Consider the following 17,905-nt stretch of genomic DNA (forward strand, 5'->3'; position numbering starts at 1 on the left):
TGACAAAATCCAAATTCTAATTAGTTATAGGTTTATAAATGACTCAAGATGAAAATAAAATAGAAATAGAAATTAAATGTAGAAATGTTTAAAGTGCATATGGCAAGTTAAAGTACCCATTTCACTAAAACATGGTTAAAATTCAGGTTACATTTACAAAAAATCTAAACTTTAACAAATTGAAAAATGTAGTCTATTAGAAAATTTTAATTACACATTCTAAGCCCAAAACAGCCAATTGCACTCTTATATAGTGTACTATATATAACGATTGAATTTCTTTGTTTTTTTTGTGTCGTACTGAATATTGAGATTAAGAAGATAACTCTGTTGTTGTGGATGGCGGGTTTTTGTGTTTGAGAGATAAGATTTTGACAGTTTGGACACTCCTCATTCACCCCCAACTCAGCCACAGCAGCACTTCAGTAAGTAAGAAAAAAATAATCACATTTTTGTTTAACTACTAGTAGTATATCTGAGTCCATTTAAACCACATTTTTGGGTTAGTACTTGTTGTAGTAATCCTTGAACTAGTACAATTGTTGTGTAATTCTGTTCAACTTTTTTTACCTTGTACGTTTTTAGTAGAATGTTTTCAGAACCACGGGACCATATGATACAGTAGGGCAAATATTTAAATTGTGTTAATTTTTTCAGAATTTTACTATAAATGGTTGTATTATATTCTAGTTGCGTCTATCTTAATTATGTCTATTAGTGATGTTTTATATGAATTATGTGAAACTGAAAAAATGTAATATGAATTGTTTGGATTTTATACGGATCTGTACATTATAACGAGTTTGTTTCCCTCGGTCCGTTTTCAGGGACGGACTGTCAACAATAAACATGGCGGCCGCGAGCTTGTAAACGAAGCAACGTCTGAAAAAGTCACCGCTTTTATCGCATTTTCTTTGGTAAGTTGTGTACTTTGCGTCATAAATGGTCATAAATTGCATTGTCTGACATTTTCGATTGCGGTTAGACCTTTTAATGGAGATTTGGAGGATCATTTTTAACGCTTATGGGTTATACAGAGTAAAAACTTGATTTGAATGACCAAAAATTTAAATATATCGTTTAGTGTTATTATTTATGTCATGTAATTTCTATTGTATACAGAAATTGTTCGTATTTCGTTACATTTGTCCGAATTTGTGTTGGTCCAGTAACTGTATGTTAAATCAATGTCGTGTCCCCTCTGGCTGGTCACTCTCAACAAACTCAATATTTGAAGGGCACAAACAGGACGGCGGATCACTGTATAAACCAAAGACAAACACACTCATCCTATACTTTTATAGTTATTTTAAAACGTGTTCTGGTTAATGCATTGAGACTGAAGTTCTAGCTGCACAGGTCAAGTTTGTTCTTAAGGGTGCACATGTCTGTAATGCTTTACTTTCAGTTGACTTTCTGTTGTTAGTGTAAATATTAGGCAGTGACTTTGCCTGACTTAGTTTTTTTTTTGTGATCAAATTTTTATTCAAGTGTTATTATTTGCAGTTATACATATTCCAGGTAGCATTGCATTTTTCTCCCTTTTAAACCCCCACCTCTCCACCCTTAAACTCCCTATTGATGGGCATCAACATACATATACATATACATATACATATACATATACATATATACAGCATCTAAATAAACACACATACCCATTATAGTATATATGTTATATATACATACACATGTATATACACATTCACCCACACACACAAAGGGAAAAAAAAACAACACACATATCCAGGTTTATATTCCCTCTATACAAAACACGGCAAATTTCCTCCGTCATAAGACATCAGCAGAAATTGCGTTATACATACTTGTTATGTACCATACATAGAAAGTTAACTGAAAGTATACATATTGTGTACATTCTAAGAACATATATTATAATGAAAAATCTCCAGGTAACAACTGTACAGTAGATTCAGATCTCAGTTTGATCAACAGATTGGACCAGCAAGAAATGTTTTTGGTTTTTGCTCCGTGCATTCGAGCAGCAGAAAGATCCAGTTGAACGATTTCTATGAAAGATAGTAGCCATTCTCTCACAGTCAGAGGTTGAACTGATTTCCACCGGCATATTAAAAAATTTTTGGCAGCTGTAAGACCTGCTAGTAATATGCGACGATTGTTAATTGTCAGATTTAGTTTGGACATGTCGTTTAGCAAAAGAAACCTCTGAGTGCAAGGTATGGTTGTTCCTATTAATTTAGACATTGTCTTTGTGACATTTTCCCAAAATTGTGCCACCTCCCATATCATATGTACATAAGTGCCCACAGTTTGTTCTATGCAAAATCAGTATGTATGGATTGTCTTTTTTTTTCATTTGGTGTAAACTTCTAGGGTATAAATAAGCTCTATGAATAGTTTTGTAATGAATCATCTGGTGATTGGGATAGACAGGAAACATTTGTAACCACCGTTACATTTTGTTGTTGGCATAATTATGTGTATTATTCTGATTTTTTTTGTCAAAACAATAGCAACATACATTTTTTTTACAGAAGTTGGCATTTAAAATAAAAATAAGATACTATTTTGGTCACCCCAGATGAGGGGTAAGTTGATTCAGGTCTTTGGGTAAGATTTAACCACCAGAATAAGACCTGACCTGTGGACCAAAATTAATGAAACCTCAAAGTTTCTAGGTGAGATTTTATACAGAAAAAATACAATACAATATTTAATATTTTTGTAAATGTGTAACAAAGAGGACTCTTTGAATTTCTATCTAAAAGTTATACATATATTATACCTCGAAATGTGCAATGTCTCACTCTCCTCCCTGTTGCTGTGTCCCTCTCAGGTCCTGGACTCTGCTCCTGGTCATCATGGTGATAAAGGTGTTCTTCCCTCAGTGCTGTAACCGTGCTGACAGCGGTCTGTTGGTAGGGCGATGGTTGCCGGGATACGACTCTGCGGTGGTCCTGGCTGTGATACACTATCCCTTCATCCCGAGCACCGTCAAGCAGTACATCCACCAGGTCAGGGCTGATTTTAAAATGAAGCTACAAAATCGGTTTAAGAAGTGCACCCCTGAGAAAAATTTTCTTGCGAGATGTTTTTCCTGTGTTTTTACATTTGATGATTTACACCTTCTGAAAGTGGTAGTTCCAAAAAGAGTCTAACCTTCTCTCTCTCACAGATGCAGGCCCAGAGTGGAGTGGAGCTGTCCATTCTTGGTTCCTGGAGTTTGCCTAAAGAGGGTCAGGGCGACATGGAGAGTTTTCTCAGAGACTTGAGCTCCATCTTCCCCCAGAAACGCTGGCTCCAGATCAGCCGAGAGATGGGCAAGATGGGCTTCTGCTGTAGCGTCCTCAACACCGAGCAGAGTGAGTAATGCTCTTGAGTCACTGTAATGTAGAGTGACTTTAAGTGGTTGTCCAAAGTATCGAAAATCAGATCCTAATCCATACCAAAAACGGCTCATTCACAGGACAGAAATGAACCCTTCCTGAATGTCTTTAGAATGATCTTGGGCACATAGACACAAATTACACAGATATAAGGCCACATGGGAACAGAAAAGAAAGTACTAGGATTAAATGTTGTCACTTTCTATAGTTTAAAGAGTGCTTTTATTGTCACTGTGCTATCATGATCATTATTGAGTATCAAGTGTATTCCTTCAAGTATCAAAATAAAGTTTGACATTTTTGTTTTGTGACCATTTTTAGAGGTGATTTTACAATTTAGAATCTGGGAACCAATTATGACAAACTAACATATTACCGCCATTTATTTCACATAGATTTTGTTCTTTGATGTTTACTTATATTACTTTTAAGGTAGCTAATTTATATTTACACTGTTCTTTGTCCTGCTTAGAGAACAGTGTTTTTCAGAGTGCAGAAAAGAAGGGAGAGGGAAACGAGGAGGAAGAGGAGGGAGAAGATCAGAAGGTGATTTTTGTTCACTACGAGCAGCGAAAAGTGATGCTCTCTCAGCTTCATCGAGAAGAAAGCGGACACACCGACCCCAACCCCGAGCCCACGTCTGAACTCACTCAGGTACAAATGTGAAGAATAATGAAAGAAATGCACGTACAAAGCACAGAACATGAGCTAATCAGGCAGGACAGTCTGAACTATTTCTGAATGTTGGACAGTAATTATTGTTCTTACAGATATTTTAATGTCATAATTTCATAAGTAACCATTGTGGCCTCAATTTTAATTTGTCTTTTTAAAAACATAGTTAAATGTTTTTCAGTATACATTTTCTGAACATAAACTGAACTGAATTCTGAAAAAAATTGTCAGTTTGAGTCTGAGTCTGAGCTCCAAACCACATGCTTTTACTTTAGACAACAGCCACATTTTTGTTTTTTTCTGTACACATGCTTTTATTGACTGAGAACTGTAGTCCTTTCCTGATAATTGACCTTTAGACACGATGAAATCTTGATTAAACACAACCATATCCTCATTACATACTTTAAAGAAAAGAGTGAACAATTTGTATTTTGATATACTTTATTTGTAAATATTCTCAATCTAGAAATTTAAATTTTTTCCACGTTTTTATCTTGTCTGGTTAAAATCTATATTGAAAATCTCTGTGTACTATAGAAATAACTGAAATAAAATAATCCTAGTCTTACTCTGATTTGTCCCTTTCCCTCCCTGCTGTTGTTCTGCAGATGTTTGAGAGCGTGTCCAGGAGTGAGCCTCTGTTCTTTCTGGACAAATACGACGAGGGTCCAGTGAAGTCCACTCATTGGCAGAGTGAGGGGAGAGAGGCCAGTATCGTGGTGGAGCTGTGTAAACAGGCGTCTGTCCCAGTGTGTGCTCTGCTCAGTGCTCTGCTCCATCTGCAGAACAGCTTCTGGAGCCTCAGGTCAGAAACACCTCACTGTGTAAAGAGATTGAATTAGGGATGGATGGATATTCATTACCTGGCCCCCGATTGTCAAGCAATTTGGTACGTGGGTCAGGCCCTCGTGCCCGATGCCACAAAAAAAGTTTGGTGATGATCCAAGGTCATTTGAAGTCACATTGGTCAATTGAAAGGTCAAGCCATTATAACAGACAGGCAAGTTCAGCAACTTCTGAACCATCTGTGGTCTAAAATATTCACCCAATCATCACACAAGTTGGCACACACATAACCGGAGTATGGGCTGGGCTCCTCATAAGCTGCTTCCGTGTTGATGAACTGTCCCCACCAATGCCTCATGGGGGACCAGGTTGATATCTCTGATTGCACTTGTTATATCAGTGTAAATGTTATCTAATCATATCAGGGGATTTTTTACTTCCATATATCTATCTATCTATTTACAAAATTTCAGTAACATTGGGCCAATATTTTTTTCTACTTTAAAAGAAATTTTGAGAATTGATCCTTCAACCTTTGGAAGATGTATGTTTATGTTATAGGGTGTGGGATGGGGCAGAATTTACAGAAGATTTACACAAAAGAGACAAGATTTTGATATTATTAATAATACAAGTGATTTTTCTTAGTAAACTGACTGCTACTAAACTGAAATATTAATCGTAATATGACTCAAACATTTTGAGAAAAAAAGAAAGAACAAAACCCAGTTGGTCTGATAATGTTTTGTGTATTGTTATACCTGTTTAAATAAAAATTTACTTACATGTTACTGTGATCATTTAAAATCTTTAAATAACTTATTAATTTGTTTTTGTTGCATGATGTTAAAATGACTTCTCCTTCTTTCCCTCATTTCAGGATCTTCAGTGTTTTTCCGCTGCCGTTCGTTTCGTCCAAACTGTCGACGTGCGTCCAGCTCAACTACAGAGCGCAGAGAATGAAGACTTTGTTCTCCACCACAATGGCCCCCGACCACAGGACCTTTATGAGGTGAGGAGCACTGGGACAGTTCAGATGCCCGACAGTTGCCCTGTTAAGCTGAACTCATCCTGGATAAGTCTCTCATAACCGGACAGATTAACCCAGATATGAGCGTCTCTGTATGAGCGATACTACAGAGCGGCTTCATAACTCACTTTGTCAACCCTGGATTTTCTGAATGACGCTGTGTTACAGAACAGGACTCGGGTCAGCACTAACCCACCAATCAACAATCACAACACACAGAGATGGAGAAAACTAAAATTAGTGTAAATTAGCTGTGCTGTGGTGCCACTTTGAAGAGGCAAGGAGTTTTGCAGCTTTAAACATGAACACAAATTTTTAAGAGGGGGGTATTGTGCTAAATCGTTTTGAGCTTTCTATCATGTTATAATGTTGTTCCCTTGTCAAAAACACACCTGAAGAGAGGAAGAGGTGTTCATGTTCAATCCAGTGATCTCTCCTCCCATGTCCTATTCTAACCCTCCTTATCATCAGCTGTAAGATTCTGTACAAGGCACACGACAGTTTCCATAAATATACAAATGCATACTAAACTGTAAACATGGTGATCTAAATATGTTTCCTGTTTGTAGTTAATGCTAGAAGTAAAATTTTAAATAACATCTTTAAATAACATCCCTCATGACAGCTTTATTCTTCAATGTTGATGTTCTCTCCCTCCATTCTTTTTTAATCCTCTCTTTCTTTTCTCTCGCTTTTGTTTTGTAGAAAAGCAAATATCTTTGTGTCTCTGCTGTTGGACGTGGCTCTGGGGCTGCTGCTCATGTCGTGGTTGTACAGAGACGACCACATCTCCTCCATCGCCAACGCCCTGGTGCCCGCCGCCGACGTGAGCATGTTTCATACTGTAACATTCTATTGGGGAGCATAGATTTTTGTCTATGGTGGAATGTTCGGCAGTTATCATGGAGAGACAATGCACACCTTAGTAAACATTGCTGAAAAAGGTTTAAGATTGGTTGATCATGTGTAGAATTGTGTAGAATTGTGTCTAAACCTGCAGATAGAGGACACATACAAGTTTTTCTCATTTTTAGTTCTTAATATATGGACAACATATAGAGCAGCAGAGGGTCTGATTCATGATCGACTGCTGATTTTGGGGTTTAGGTAGTTCATTCAGATCAGAGAGAGGCATTTTAGGTTTAACTATACTTATCTATCTAACTAAATGATAAAAAACAGCTTGCCTTGCACGTTTACTAGTGTGGTTCAATCTTTTTTTTTTTTTTAGATTCTCTAGATTAGAATCCTGCATTTGGTTCCATATCTGACCAAAATATTTGGGTCAAAATTTTCTGCAAATTAATTAATATTTAGAGGTTGCTCAAGACAGTACTATAACATAGAACCAAATAAATAAGGTGTAATGTGTCATTTTATTCTGCAAACACAAACTGAAAGTCCATAAAAGTTGCTTAGAAAGTCCATAAAGTCCATAAAAAGTTAATTGAAAATGCAAAGTTTGTCAATTTCCAGGAAACTTCCTGCATCTTGAGCACCCTCTAAAATATCTGCTTTTTCTTCCAAAGTTCTTCCTAAATCATCTTTTGGTGCTAAAACTTCCTGCAGGGTTCTAATCAAGGTTAGCTGAAACTTAATTTTTTTACCCTGCTTTGATGGACCAGCCTAATGTTTACAAGAGTTGGGCCATGTTTATGAAATTTAAAATCAAAATCTTTCACACAATTTAATGTACTGAGTTTTTTTTAGCCATCATAAACATGCTTTGTACTTTGTTGTTGTCCTGCAGCACGTGGCCAAAGAGCTGAAGGAGCTGCTGCAGTGGCTGATGGGAGCTCCGGCTGGACTCAAGATGAACCGAGCCTTAGACCAGGTCCTGGGACGGTTCTTCCTGTACCACATCCACCTCTGGATCAGTGAGTCACTCCACAGCATCAAGACACCTTATACTCCACACAGTCTGTATTGATACTTTGCGGCTGACGTCATCAACTTTCCTTGGGGGTGTGATGCTAATTGTAGGCTCTGCTCTGTCTGAAGTCATGATAGAGTTTAATCTGAGCTTTAATTTAACACAATCTGACCGTAAAGAGCTGACTTGGAACTTCAACAGGTGAGCTGAATTCTGCTGTTAAACAAGTCCCTCTCATATTACAATAATTAACAGTTTTTCAGTTAGTTACTCACTCTTTTTCAAACTTCTCAACAGGACCCTGAACTGTATTGATCATAGACTCCTGAAAATGTGTTGTTTTAATCCACTTGGTGTGTTTGTTTGTTTTTTAATTGAGTTTTCGGACAATCTTAAATCTTTTTTGACGGCTTTTGCTAATGTGTGCATTGTGTCACCATGGTAACTGCTGAACATTCCACCATAGAGATACACGTAGAAAACCCCCAGCATGATGCCACTGCAAAGTATTAAATTAATTGTAAAAGCAGCTATATGTGACTAATTCTTGCCTTGTTTCTTAACTGGTAGTTCATATTTCTTCCTTGTTTTTTTGTCTGGTAGTTCATATTTCTTCCCTGCGTTTTGTCTGGTAGGCTACATTCAGCTGACGTCTCCGTTCGTTGAGAGTCTGCTGTGGTACGGAGGTCTGTCTGCAGCTCTGGGCCTGAGTCTGGCTCTGTCTCTGCTATCGGACATGATCGCTCTGCTCACCTTCCACATTTACTGCTTCTATGTCTATGGAGCCAGGTAACTGCACAGGGTCATCTGATGTAAAATAGACTTTAATGATCCTTCAGCCATGTTATCCCATTCATTATCACGATTTATCTCCAAAAGTGACATTTAAAAGGCACACAGAGCACATGCACACACTCAAGACATCACAGAGAAAACACAGCTACATTACACACTGCCTGCCTGAGCAGCCAGTCCCTTCTACATTCTGTTTAAATCCAGAACGAACGAGGACCGGACCATAGAGAGTGAAAATCCTCCATCCAAACTTGGGACCGTCCAACCACAGCTGCTAATTTGTAGCGTGTGTCTTTTAAATGCGGAAGACATCCTCCTCTCAAAATATCGAACATCTTTTACCTGAGATAAATAAACTGCTTCAATAGTTGATTCTGCAAAAATCTGCGCTGTTTCTCAGTACTCTTTGTTGTTTTTTTCCCCTTTTAATGTGTAACACTGATGTTTGATTTTGATGCAAATTGAGTCTCTCTGATTGGTTAATCCACCTGTCAATCACACCCTCTAAAATCAGGGAGACGGGACACAGCTCCAGATCTACTCATTTTCACTGTTGGGCAAGTTACTTTGAAACTGTAATGCTTTATTTATGACTTATTACCGTCATTTCAAAGTCATTCATTACATTACAATATTACTGCATTTAAAATATAAGGCATTAAAATACTATTGCAATTACTCTCACCAAAATAACTGTGCAGAGATGCTGAACTTTTGCGCCGTATATGGACTGAACAAGGACTAAACCAAAACTGAACCAGGACTAAACCAGAACTGAATCAGGACTAAACCAGAACTAAACCAGAACTGAATCAGGACTAAACCAGAACTAAACCAGAACTGAATCAGGACTAAACTGGGACTAAACCAGTACTGAACCAGGACTAAACCAGGACTAACCCAGAGCTGAACCAGTACTGAACCAGGACTATACCAGGTCTAAACCAGGACCACACCAGAACTAATCTTGGACTAGAACTTGGAATCTAGGACCGCCCCTGAGAGAACCCCGAGCCCGTGGAACAGGGTGTCTGTGTCAGTTGTGTCTAGCCCTGTGGAGCGTGGAGTTCTGCGTCGGTCCTTTCGCTTGCGGTCACCCGACGGTCTATGCGGGCGCGTCTCCGGCGTTTCACTGCTGCTGATATCGCGGTGATTTTAGTGAATTTCTATGAAGAAAAATTAAAAACCCACCACTTCAATTCAGGTTAAAAAAGCATTGTAACGCGCATTACTCACATTTGTACCGAGTAAGATATAAAAAATTTTTTCCCCTGTAACGCCACATTACTGCGTTACAGCAAAAAGCAATGCATTACAGTACTTCATAACTTTTATAACACGTTACTCCCAACACTGCTCATGTTTGTAAAGTTTTGTGTGTGGTTCTGGCTGGACAGGTAAAGACACTGCCATAATAAGAATGATCACAGAAAAGCGACAAAAGTGAAAAGAGGGAGTGTGTTTCTATAAAAGGCCATCCAAGTCACCCTGGTTATAGTTTCCTCTCATCTCCTTCCTGTTGTTCCAGGCTCTACTGTCTAAAGGTGTACGGACTCTCGTCGCTATGGAGACTGTTCAGAGGAAAGAAGTGGAACGTGCTGCGGCAGAGAGTGGACTCCTGCTCCTACGACCTCGACCAGGTAACCGCAGACACCAGGTAACCGCAAAGACCAGGTAACCTCAGACACCAGGTAACCTCAGACACCAGGTAACCTCAGACACCAGGTAACCGCAAAGACCAGGTAACCGCAAAGACCAGGTAACCTCAGACACCAGGTAACCTCAGACACCAGGTAACCTCAGACACCAGGTAACCTCAGACACCAGGTAACCTCAGACACCAGGTAACCTCAGACACCAGGTAACCTCAGACACCAGGTAACCTCAGACACCAGGTAACCTCAGACACCAGGTAACCGCAAAGACCAGGTAACCGCACCTCCAACAGGAAGTGAATTGGAGCTGTCTATGGGTAATAAAACCACAGAGCAGAGAAACAAGGAAAAAGTGTGTGAGAAGTGAAGAGAGAAGTACACTTTAATGAATGAATGTGTTTTTTTTTAAATGCATTGTATTTATAGTTTGTTCTGTTGTGTTGCAGTTGTTCATTGGGACCCTGCTGTTCACTATTCTTCTGTTCCTGCTGCCCACCACCGCCCTCTACTACCTCGTCTTCACTCTGGTACAAACCAAACAGTGACTGAACCTGCACACAGACGACACATACAAGTTTGTCTCCAGAATTCCCTCCCTGAGCTGCAGAGGCTGCACTAGCACTGACTCATGACTGGTGCAGGTGCTGGGGTTTAGGGAGTGACCACTGAGATCAGAGACAGGCAGTTTAGGTTTAAACACACTAAATTTCAGCGTTGAAATAGAGAGACTCAGAGAGTCATGTGAGGCTCATTCTTCTTTCTGATTGGATGATTGTCTTGAGAGTCAAAATACCAAATCATAACATAAACAACTTCATCATGTCCAATTTTTTTGTAATTAAGAATAAATCAGCATTGCAGTTGTTATCAGTAAAAAGTATATTTGATTTAAACATGAGTCTTGTATCTATAATGACACAGATTAGCATCATAATTATGTCGTTAGAGATGAAAAGGCGACATACCAGACCTTTATGTTTTAGTAGCAGTTGGTGGCTTTGATAACAGTGGAAATGCAGTAGTTTAGTGAGTTGAGCCCACACAGAGCAGTGCGTCCTGTGGGAGGTGATGACTCGTGTAATTATATGTCTGGACTCTCTCCTCTGTGTCTGTGCCTCTGCACACGGCTCTGCCTCTGCACACCGCTCTATACTCTCACCACAGGACCCAGCCGTGTCAGATCTCTGCATAAGACATAACCGTTTAAAGGCGACACATTTTTAAACTGTAAACAAGGACGGGCCCATAGAGCAAAAACATAAAGCACCTCTCCATTAAATCTGAGTATTCTGCAAAATCGGCCATTCAGACCTTTTTAATCATTTTGTACTTGTCTCTCCTCACCATTTATTCACCCAAAATTGTGTTTGGAGTGACTGGTGCATCCCTTATATTCAACCCCCGTTTTCATCAGAGGTGCCGACAACTGTGTTCTGATGACGTTTACGGTGACGTCTGCTCCCACTGGACACTGCAGTTTTGTTACGCCAGCTGACTTGTTTCTTTTATTAAGTAATTTTAGATTTTTGCTAAACTGTGTATATGGTGTTTTTAAAAGTATTATGTTCTGCTGTAATTTTTTGACAATTTTAGTGCAAAGTAAGTACAGCTTTTTTGGTCAAAAGCTGAGTGGTGCCTCCAGCGGGCACTGCATCTTCAAGTACTATGTGACATCACAGAGGACTGTCCTCATTACAGTCAGGTGCTTCTGATTACTAACCCCCCTCCCTCTCCCCTTTAGTCTTTCAGATACTGCTCAGTTTAGCAGCTCTATTTGAAATGTGATTGTGGGCGGAGTTTTGTCCATCTTTAAAAGTGTGTATTTCCTGTTGTGTGTGTGTGCAGCTCCGCCTGGTGGTCGTGGTGGTGCAGGGCGTCCTCCATCTCACCGTGGACTTCATAAACTCTTTCCCTCTGTTTGCTGTGGGGCTCCGTGTGTGCCGTCCATACAGACTCGCAGGTACAAACTAAACATGTACCCAGGTTTTTTCAGCATCAGGGAAAATATATTATAATATAATATAATTTATTTGATTGCCAACTCACACAAGAATTTCTATGTGGGGCTAAAGGCCGCCACACACTACAGGAGAATCTTATGAGACTTAAAATCTCTGATCACAAAGACTGCAGTGGGATATGACTGTGAACCACAGGATATAAAACTGTGAGCACGATCGCGTCAGCTGTTCCCTGTTTACAGTAAAACCAGTCGCTCTGAGACTCTTAAGTGTTCAAAAGATCAGAGCTCTGCACTTCTAGTTTAGATACAAGTCAAAACAGTGTTAGTATTATTTGTGAAATGTGGTGCAAAACTTCAGATACAGGATTTTAATGCACAGAAGGCTGGTGATAAAGTCCACAGGAAGTAGAGTCACTGTGGAGAATCTGCAGCTTCAGCTCGATCCGTGTGCTGTGTGGATGTAAACAGACACACGAGGAACTACTCGCCTTTTTACTTTTAAATAATGCCTCAAACTGGATTAATAGCACAGTTTTGTGGACTGGATTCATTATTTATGGAGGATAATTTCTATGGATAATGTGGATGAGACGCTGCACTTTAAATTGACCACTTTATGAGAGTTGAGGAATAAAGTCTTCTCATTATTTTTGCTATATCGTCACTCCTCTGCCCCTGTTGCTCTGTTTTATTGACTGTTGCCGTAGCCTTGCTGATGTTTGGTGGTTAGGGTCTGACAGAGCAGCTCAGTGTCACAGATACACCACACACACGAGCACAATGACTTCAAAATCACACATGAAGAGACGGTGTTGGGTTGCATCTCCCCAAACTTGGAGAGAAGCAAATCGCAACCCAACTCAGACAAATTCTCCTGCAGTGTGTGGCGGCCTTTAGGTAGCTCTGACCAAGACTACCTCAAGATTTGGAGACGAGTCCGACTGCTCTCGACAGGTTTAACCCAGAGACACTGATAGATGGGTCAAATGCACAACTTCTGTCTGAGTTTATCTTGCAGTGATACAAATGATATAAAAAAAAATTTATGCTTTTGTGTTTTGTTTGACAGACGGAGTGAAGTTCAGGGTTCTCTGCGACGAGCCTGGGACGTGTCTTCACCTGCTCATGGAGGTCAGATCAGAGTTTAGAATCCAAAATTGAATCACTGAATATTGTTTTGAGATTTTCTGTTTATTTTTAATGAAGATTCAGTTTAGAGTACATTTTAAACATGCTCAGGCTCATACAGTATCCCATGCATTTCAGAACACGTTTGTAGAGGTCTAAAGTACAGGGTTAGCCGCTTTTACACAGAAGAAGACCCCACAGAGACACAGGGAGGGCATCTGACACACAGGGACATTTCAGCACATGTTTGTGGAGGTCTAAACTACAGGTTCAGCAGAGTAAGACCCCATGGAGACAAGATGTTTCTATTAAACCTGGATATTTTGTTCTTTGTGAAGGACATTTTTTTATCTAAATAATTTCATCTCTGGCTGAAAATATCTCTCATCCTTTGTTCTTTGATTCTCCTTTCTCAGATTAACCCTTTAAAGTTCAGCTCGGTGGTTCAGACGTACCGCACGCCGACCTACAGCTGTTACCCCAAAGACTCGTGGGGCGCCCTCGTCAAGAAACTGTTTGTGGGACAACTCGTGTATCCGTGGAGGCACAAGGCCGAAAAGACCGACTGAGGGACCTGCTCCTGAACGCATCGAGAGGAGGAGGAGGAGGAGGAAAGAAGGGGAGAGAGGAGGAGGAGGAGAGTGGGAGACAGCTGGTGTATCCATGGAGACACAAGACTGCAAAAACGGACTGAAACCTGCCCCTGAATGCACCACGAGGAAAGAGGGAGGAGAGAGAAGGTGGAGAGGTGGAAAGCTGCTGTATCCATGGAGACACGAGGCTGAAAAAGAGGAGAGCGGAGGAGAGAGAGAGAGAGAGAGTACAGGGTGAAAAGTCCAACTGAAACCTGCCCCTGAATGCACCGAGAGGAGAAAGAGAGGAACAGGAGAAGAGGAGGAGGAGATGGAAGAGATGGAGGAGGAGGAGGAGGAGATGGAAGAGGAGGAGGAGGAAATGATGGAGGAGATGGAGGAGGAGAAGGAGGAGAAGGAGAAGAAGACAAGGCCAAGAAAACAAACTAACACCTAAACGCACCACAAGGAGAGAGGAGGAGAGAATGATTTTAGGTAGCTTAAAACGAATGAATCCCACTTGCCTTCCTAAGTCTTATAGCAGAAGACGGGACCTGACTTATACTAGATACAAACAACAATGAAAGTATTTTTTTTATAATCACTCTAGCGTTTTATTCATGTATTTCTGTAGTTCTTTTTTCAAATGAAGTTAAAGGTGCTTTATGTAACTTCTCTGCTAAAAAGTCCTCTGCCTGCTCATCTCCATGGAGCTGTTATTGCTTGAAATTGCCTGAAATGTTCCACAATATACCATCATGTGAAATATTTCAGGCAAAGCAGTAATAAGCAGAAAAGTTACACAGTGCACCTTTTTTAAACAAATTGAGTTCAAGATAATCTTAACAAATTAGGCTACGTTCAGACTGCAGGGCTTAACGCTCAATTACGATTTTTTTGTGAAATCCGATGTTTTTGCGAGGTCGTTCACATTTCCAATTAAATGTGACTTGTATGTGACTCCAGTGTGAATGTTAAACAGCCCAAAAGTGTCCCACATGTGCACTGGAGACACGACGACGTCAACCGCAGCGAGCGTCTCTGTGTTTACGGAAGTTGTCCAAACATGGACGCAGCATCGAGCACCTGGAGATTTTAAAGTTCCTCTCGTACCGGAGCCAGAACATGAACAACTTGTTTTAAGGAGGAGACTGAGAAGGAGAAGGACGAGGTTTTTGGTCGTGGTGTTTTGTGGGGCAGCAGCAGCGACGTCCGTTGAAAGGAACGTGTGGATGTGGAGACGGAGCCAAGACAGGTGAGTGGTGATGTGCTTCGCTTCAGTGACACGGAGTTCATTAACAATTTTCGCCTACTTCAGTGCAGAATAGTGATGTTTGTGTCTTGTTGATAACGTGTAGGTGGATGAATGCGCTTTAGCCGTTCAGACTGAAGTCACATGTCAAAAGGTCAGATATGTATCAGTTTCAGGAGCACATATCCAAGTGTCCTGGGTCACATTTGAAAAAATCGGATCTGTGTCGTTCAGACTGTCATTAAAAGATCAGATACAGGTCGCATAGAGGCCAAAAAAATTGGATTTGGGTCACTTCAGGCTGCAGTCTGAACGCAGCCTTAGATTTTTTTTTTTTGTGGAACCTGTTCGTGCCAATCACTTTATGCTGCCATAGAACACTCCAAACGACTACACTGCCATCACAACTATTGATACTTTGCAGCTCACGTTAAACTGGAGGCACTGCTCTGTCTGAAGCTCTTCTACTCACTTTAAACTTTAATCTGAGCTTTTTATCACAGTCTGATCAGAAGGTGCTGACCTGGCTGAAACTACAACAGGTGAGATGATTTTTGCGCTTTAACATGTTTCTCACACATAAGTTAATCCCTCTCACCTTTTAGTGTAAGATCAAACTCCGAAACCGGACCATGAGCAATCGCACTGATCACAGGAAAATGAAATGAAATGCTCTTTAAATCACTTTTGTAGTTTTCAGACCTTAAAGCATTTTTGGCTGTGTTTGCGAATGTGTACATTGTGTCACCTTGGTAACTGCTGAACATTTTGGCACAGACATACACGTAGAACACCCCCAGTGTGATGTCACTGCAAAGTATCAATTCAAAGCTCTAGTTTACAGTTTTCATTAAGAGTTTTTAATACTGACTTTCTGAAACCAATCTGACATCTCACATTTAATGATATGTTTTAGTTTTATGTCTTAGCCCTGAACCAAGTATACAATTATTTTAAAGAGTTTATCAAATGTTTTAAATGTCTTATATTACATAAAATGGACTCTTGTGAGCGTTAAGCCATGTTCTAATGTTGTTACCTCCTCAAAAACAAACTGGAGTTGTGTTTTGTTTCATTCACATGTTTGAGTAACTCTTTATTTTTAGTCTGTCTACATCTCCAAAGATCCAAATGCTCTGTTCCACCTTGTGATGTCATGAAGTGGCACTTTTCAAGTTAACAGCTCTTTTTACCTTTTGTTGTTTGGCAATTCCAGGACTGAAATCATCCAAATGATCCTGGTGAAGATGTGTGGTGTTTAAAAGAACAGCGGAGCACTAACTGTATTACCACATGACATCACAAGGTGGAACAGAGTGTTTTCTGTTTGAGAGAAGAACTCTAAAGCGTAAATCTGCAGGGTTTGTGTGATTGAAATAAAACTCATGAGGAACAATGAGGAAACAACATTAGAGCAGAAAATAGCGTCATATGGGCTCTTTAAAGTGAAATATAATATTCACCAGCCGCAAACATGTTCAAAAGTTGTGAATAAAATTGCTCTTAAAGTGTTATTAAGTAATAAAGGGGAAATCAAATAATAATAATAATAATAATAATAACGTGTGGGAGGGGAAATACTTAAACTATTCTTAGAAACAAAAAGGAAATTAAATTGAAATTATAATAGTAATTTAAATTGACTTAACTTAAATAAGTAGGTCAGTTTGTGTTCTTCGTATTAACTTGAAATGACTTGAAAAAGGCTGCACTTAAACATGTAGATATATTGTTATTACAGACTTTATACTTGAAATAAAACGGACTTAACTTCCTTATGCAGTGTACTACTTAAAGCTCTGTTCACCTCGTGTTAAACTCTTCCCTAATGTTTTATAAACCCACATTTGTCAGATTGTGCCTATAGGAGCTTTAACTAGTAGCTCTCATTCCTAATATTTGAATATGAAAAAGTCTGGGAGGGTCTGTCTGCACCTCTGCTCTTTGACAGGAAAATGTCTCAACAGTTAGAGGTAGTTTTTAAAAAAGCTACAAAATGATAAAATCTTGTATCACTTTTTATTCTTTACTCTGGGGGCAATAGAAACCAGAAAGTTGGGAATAAAGTTATATAATCTTACACGAAGGCCCTTTCCCATTCAGAAGATAAAGTCATTTGTTTTAAATGTTTAATCGCTATGGCAACCGCTACAGCATTCTCATCATGCCATCATCAAAACAGTGGAAATGGACAAAAAAGGGATAAAAATGTGACTGGTGCAGATAGATCTCCCAGGCTGTTTCCTGAATGTGAATGCTTGTGCTTTGTCTTAAAATAACTGTGATTTTTCTTTACCCTTTTCATGAATCAATTCAAAATTGTGTTTGATTTCTTGTGGATTTTTTTTTGTTTTTTTATGTTTTATTATTATTTTATAATCAGTCTATGTGAACTATAATGTAATTTAATAAAGAGTTAATAATACAATTTAATATGGGAGTTTTTGTTTTATATTTTAAATCTTGTGCCACATTGGACTGTACATGTATCTGCTTTTTTAATATTGTACAGTTTCCTTTTTAGTTCTGGTTCTGGTTGATTAATCTGCAAACTCGATGAACGGAGAGAGAGAGTGTGATGTTAATATTCTATTTGAAATAAGATTTTTTATTATTATTATAATATAATTTTTAAAAAGTATAATATGATGTAATAATTACATCATAAATATGACACATAGAAACTTTAAAGGTGCACTATGTAACTTTTTTCTGATGGAGGGATGGACACTTGTTTATATCTTTTCATCATTTCACTTAGAATGTTCCACAGTAGATTCAGTCTTTAGATGAGACTCCCTCTGT

General features: G+C 39.2%; 1 protein-coding gene across 2 annotated transcripts; it reads left to right on the forward strand.

Moving 5' to 3' along the window:
* The first annotated feature begins 369 nt into the window (after positions 1–369).
* Positions 370–17,533, forward strand: pigq (phosphatidylinositol glycan anchor biosynthesis, class Q). Of its 2 annotated transcripts, none has more exons than XM_020918467.2 (15): positions 370–425; positions 828–917; positions 2,819–2,996; positions 3,158–3,344; positions 3,841–4,022; positions 4,655–4,851; positions 5,713–5,844; positions 6,568–6,688; positions 7,613–7,739; positions 8,371–8,524; positions 10,059–10,170; positions 10,632–10,712; positions 12,031–12,145; positions 13,218–13,279; positions 13,693–17,533. In XM_020918467.2, exons 3-15 carry the CDS (start codon positions 2,844–2,846, stop codon positions 13,843–13,845), a joined length of 1,776 nt encoding a protein of 591 aa, XP_020774126.2. In that variant the 5' UTR covers positions 370–425; positions 828–917; positions 2,819–2,843; the 3' UTR covers positions 13,846–17,533. The 2 variants fall into 2 exon arrangements, with proteins under 2 accessions (XP_020774126.2, XP_055008754.1); XM_055152779.1 differs by having other exon boundaries at positions 413–429.
* The last annotated feature ends 372 nt before the right edge of the window (positions 17,534–17,905 follow it).

Source organism: Boleophthalmus pectinirostris, unplaced genomic scaffold, assembly GCF_026225935.1.
Source record: "Boleophthalmus pectinirostris isolate CB_2022bp ecotype Guang Dong unplaced genomic scaffold, ASM2622593v1 HiC_scaffold_17, whole genome shotgun sequence".
Classification (NCBI taxonomy): Eukaryota; Metazoa; Chordata; class Actinopteri; order Gobiiformes; family Gobiidae; genus Boleophthalmus; species Boleophthalmus pectinirostris.

Excerpts from the sequence above, each read along its gene's own strand:
- pigq (XM_020918467.2), top strand. The coding sequence starts at position 2,844 with ATGGTGATAAAGGTGTTCTTCCCTCAGTGCTGTAACCGTGCTGACAGC. Across the intron at positions 2,997-3,157 it reads TCAAGCAGTACATCCACCAG|ATGCAGGCCCAGAGTGGAGT; the intron begins GTCAGGGCTGAT and ends TCTCTCTCACAG. Across the intron at positions 4,852-5,712 it reads AACAGCTTCTGGAGCCTCAG|GATCTTCAGTGTTTTTCCGC; the intron begins GTCAGAAACACC and ends CCCTCATTTCAG.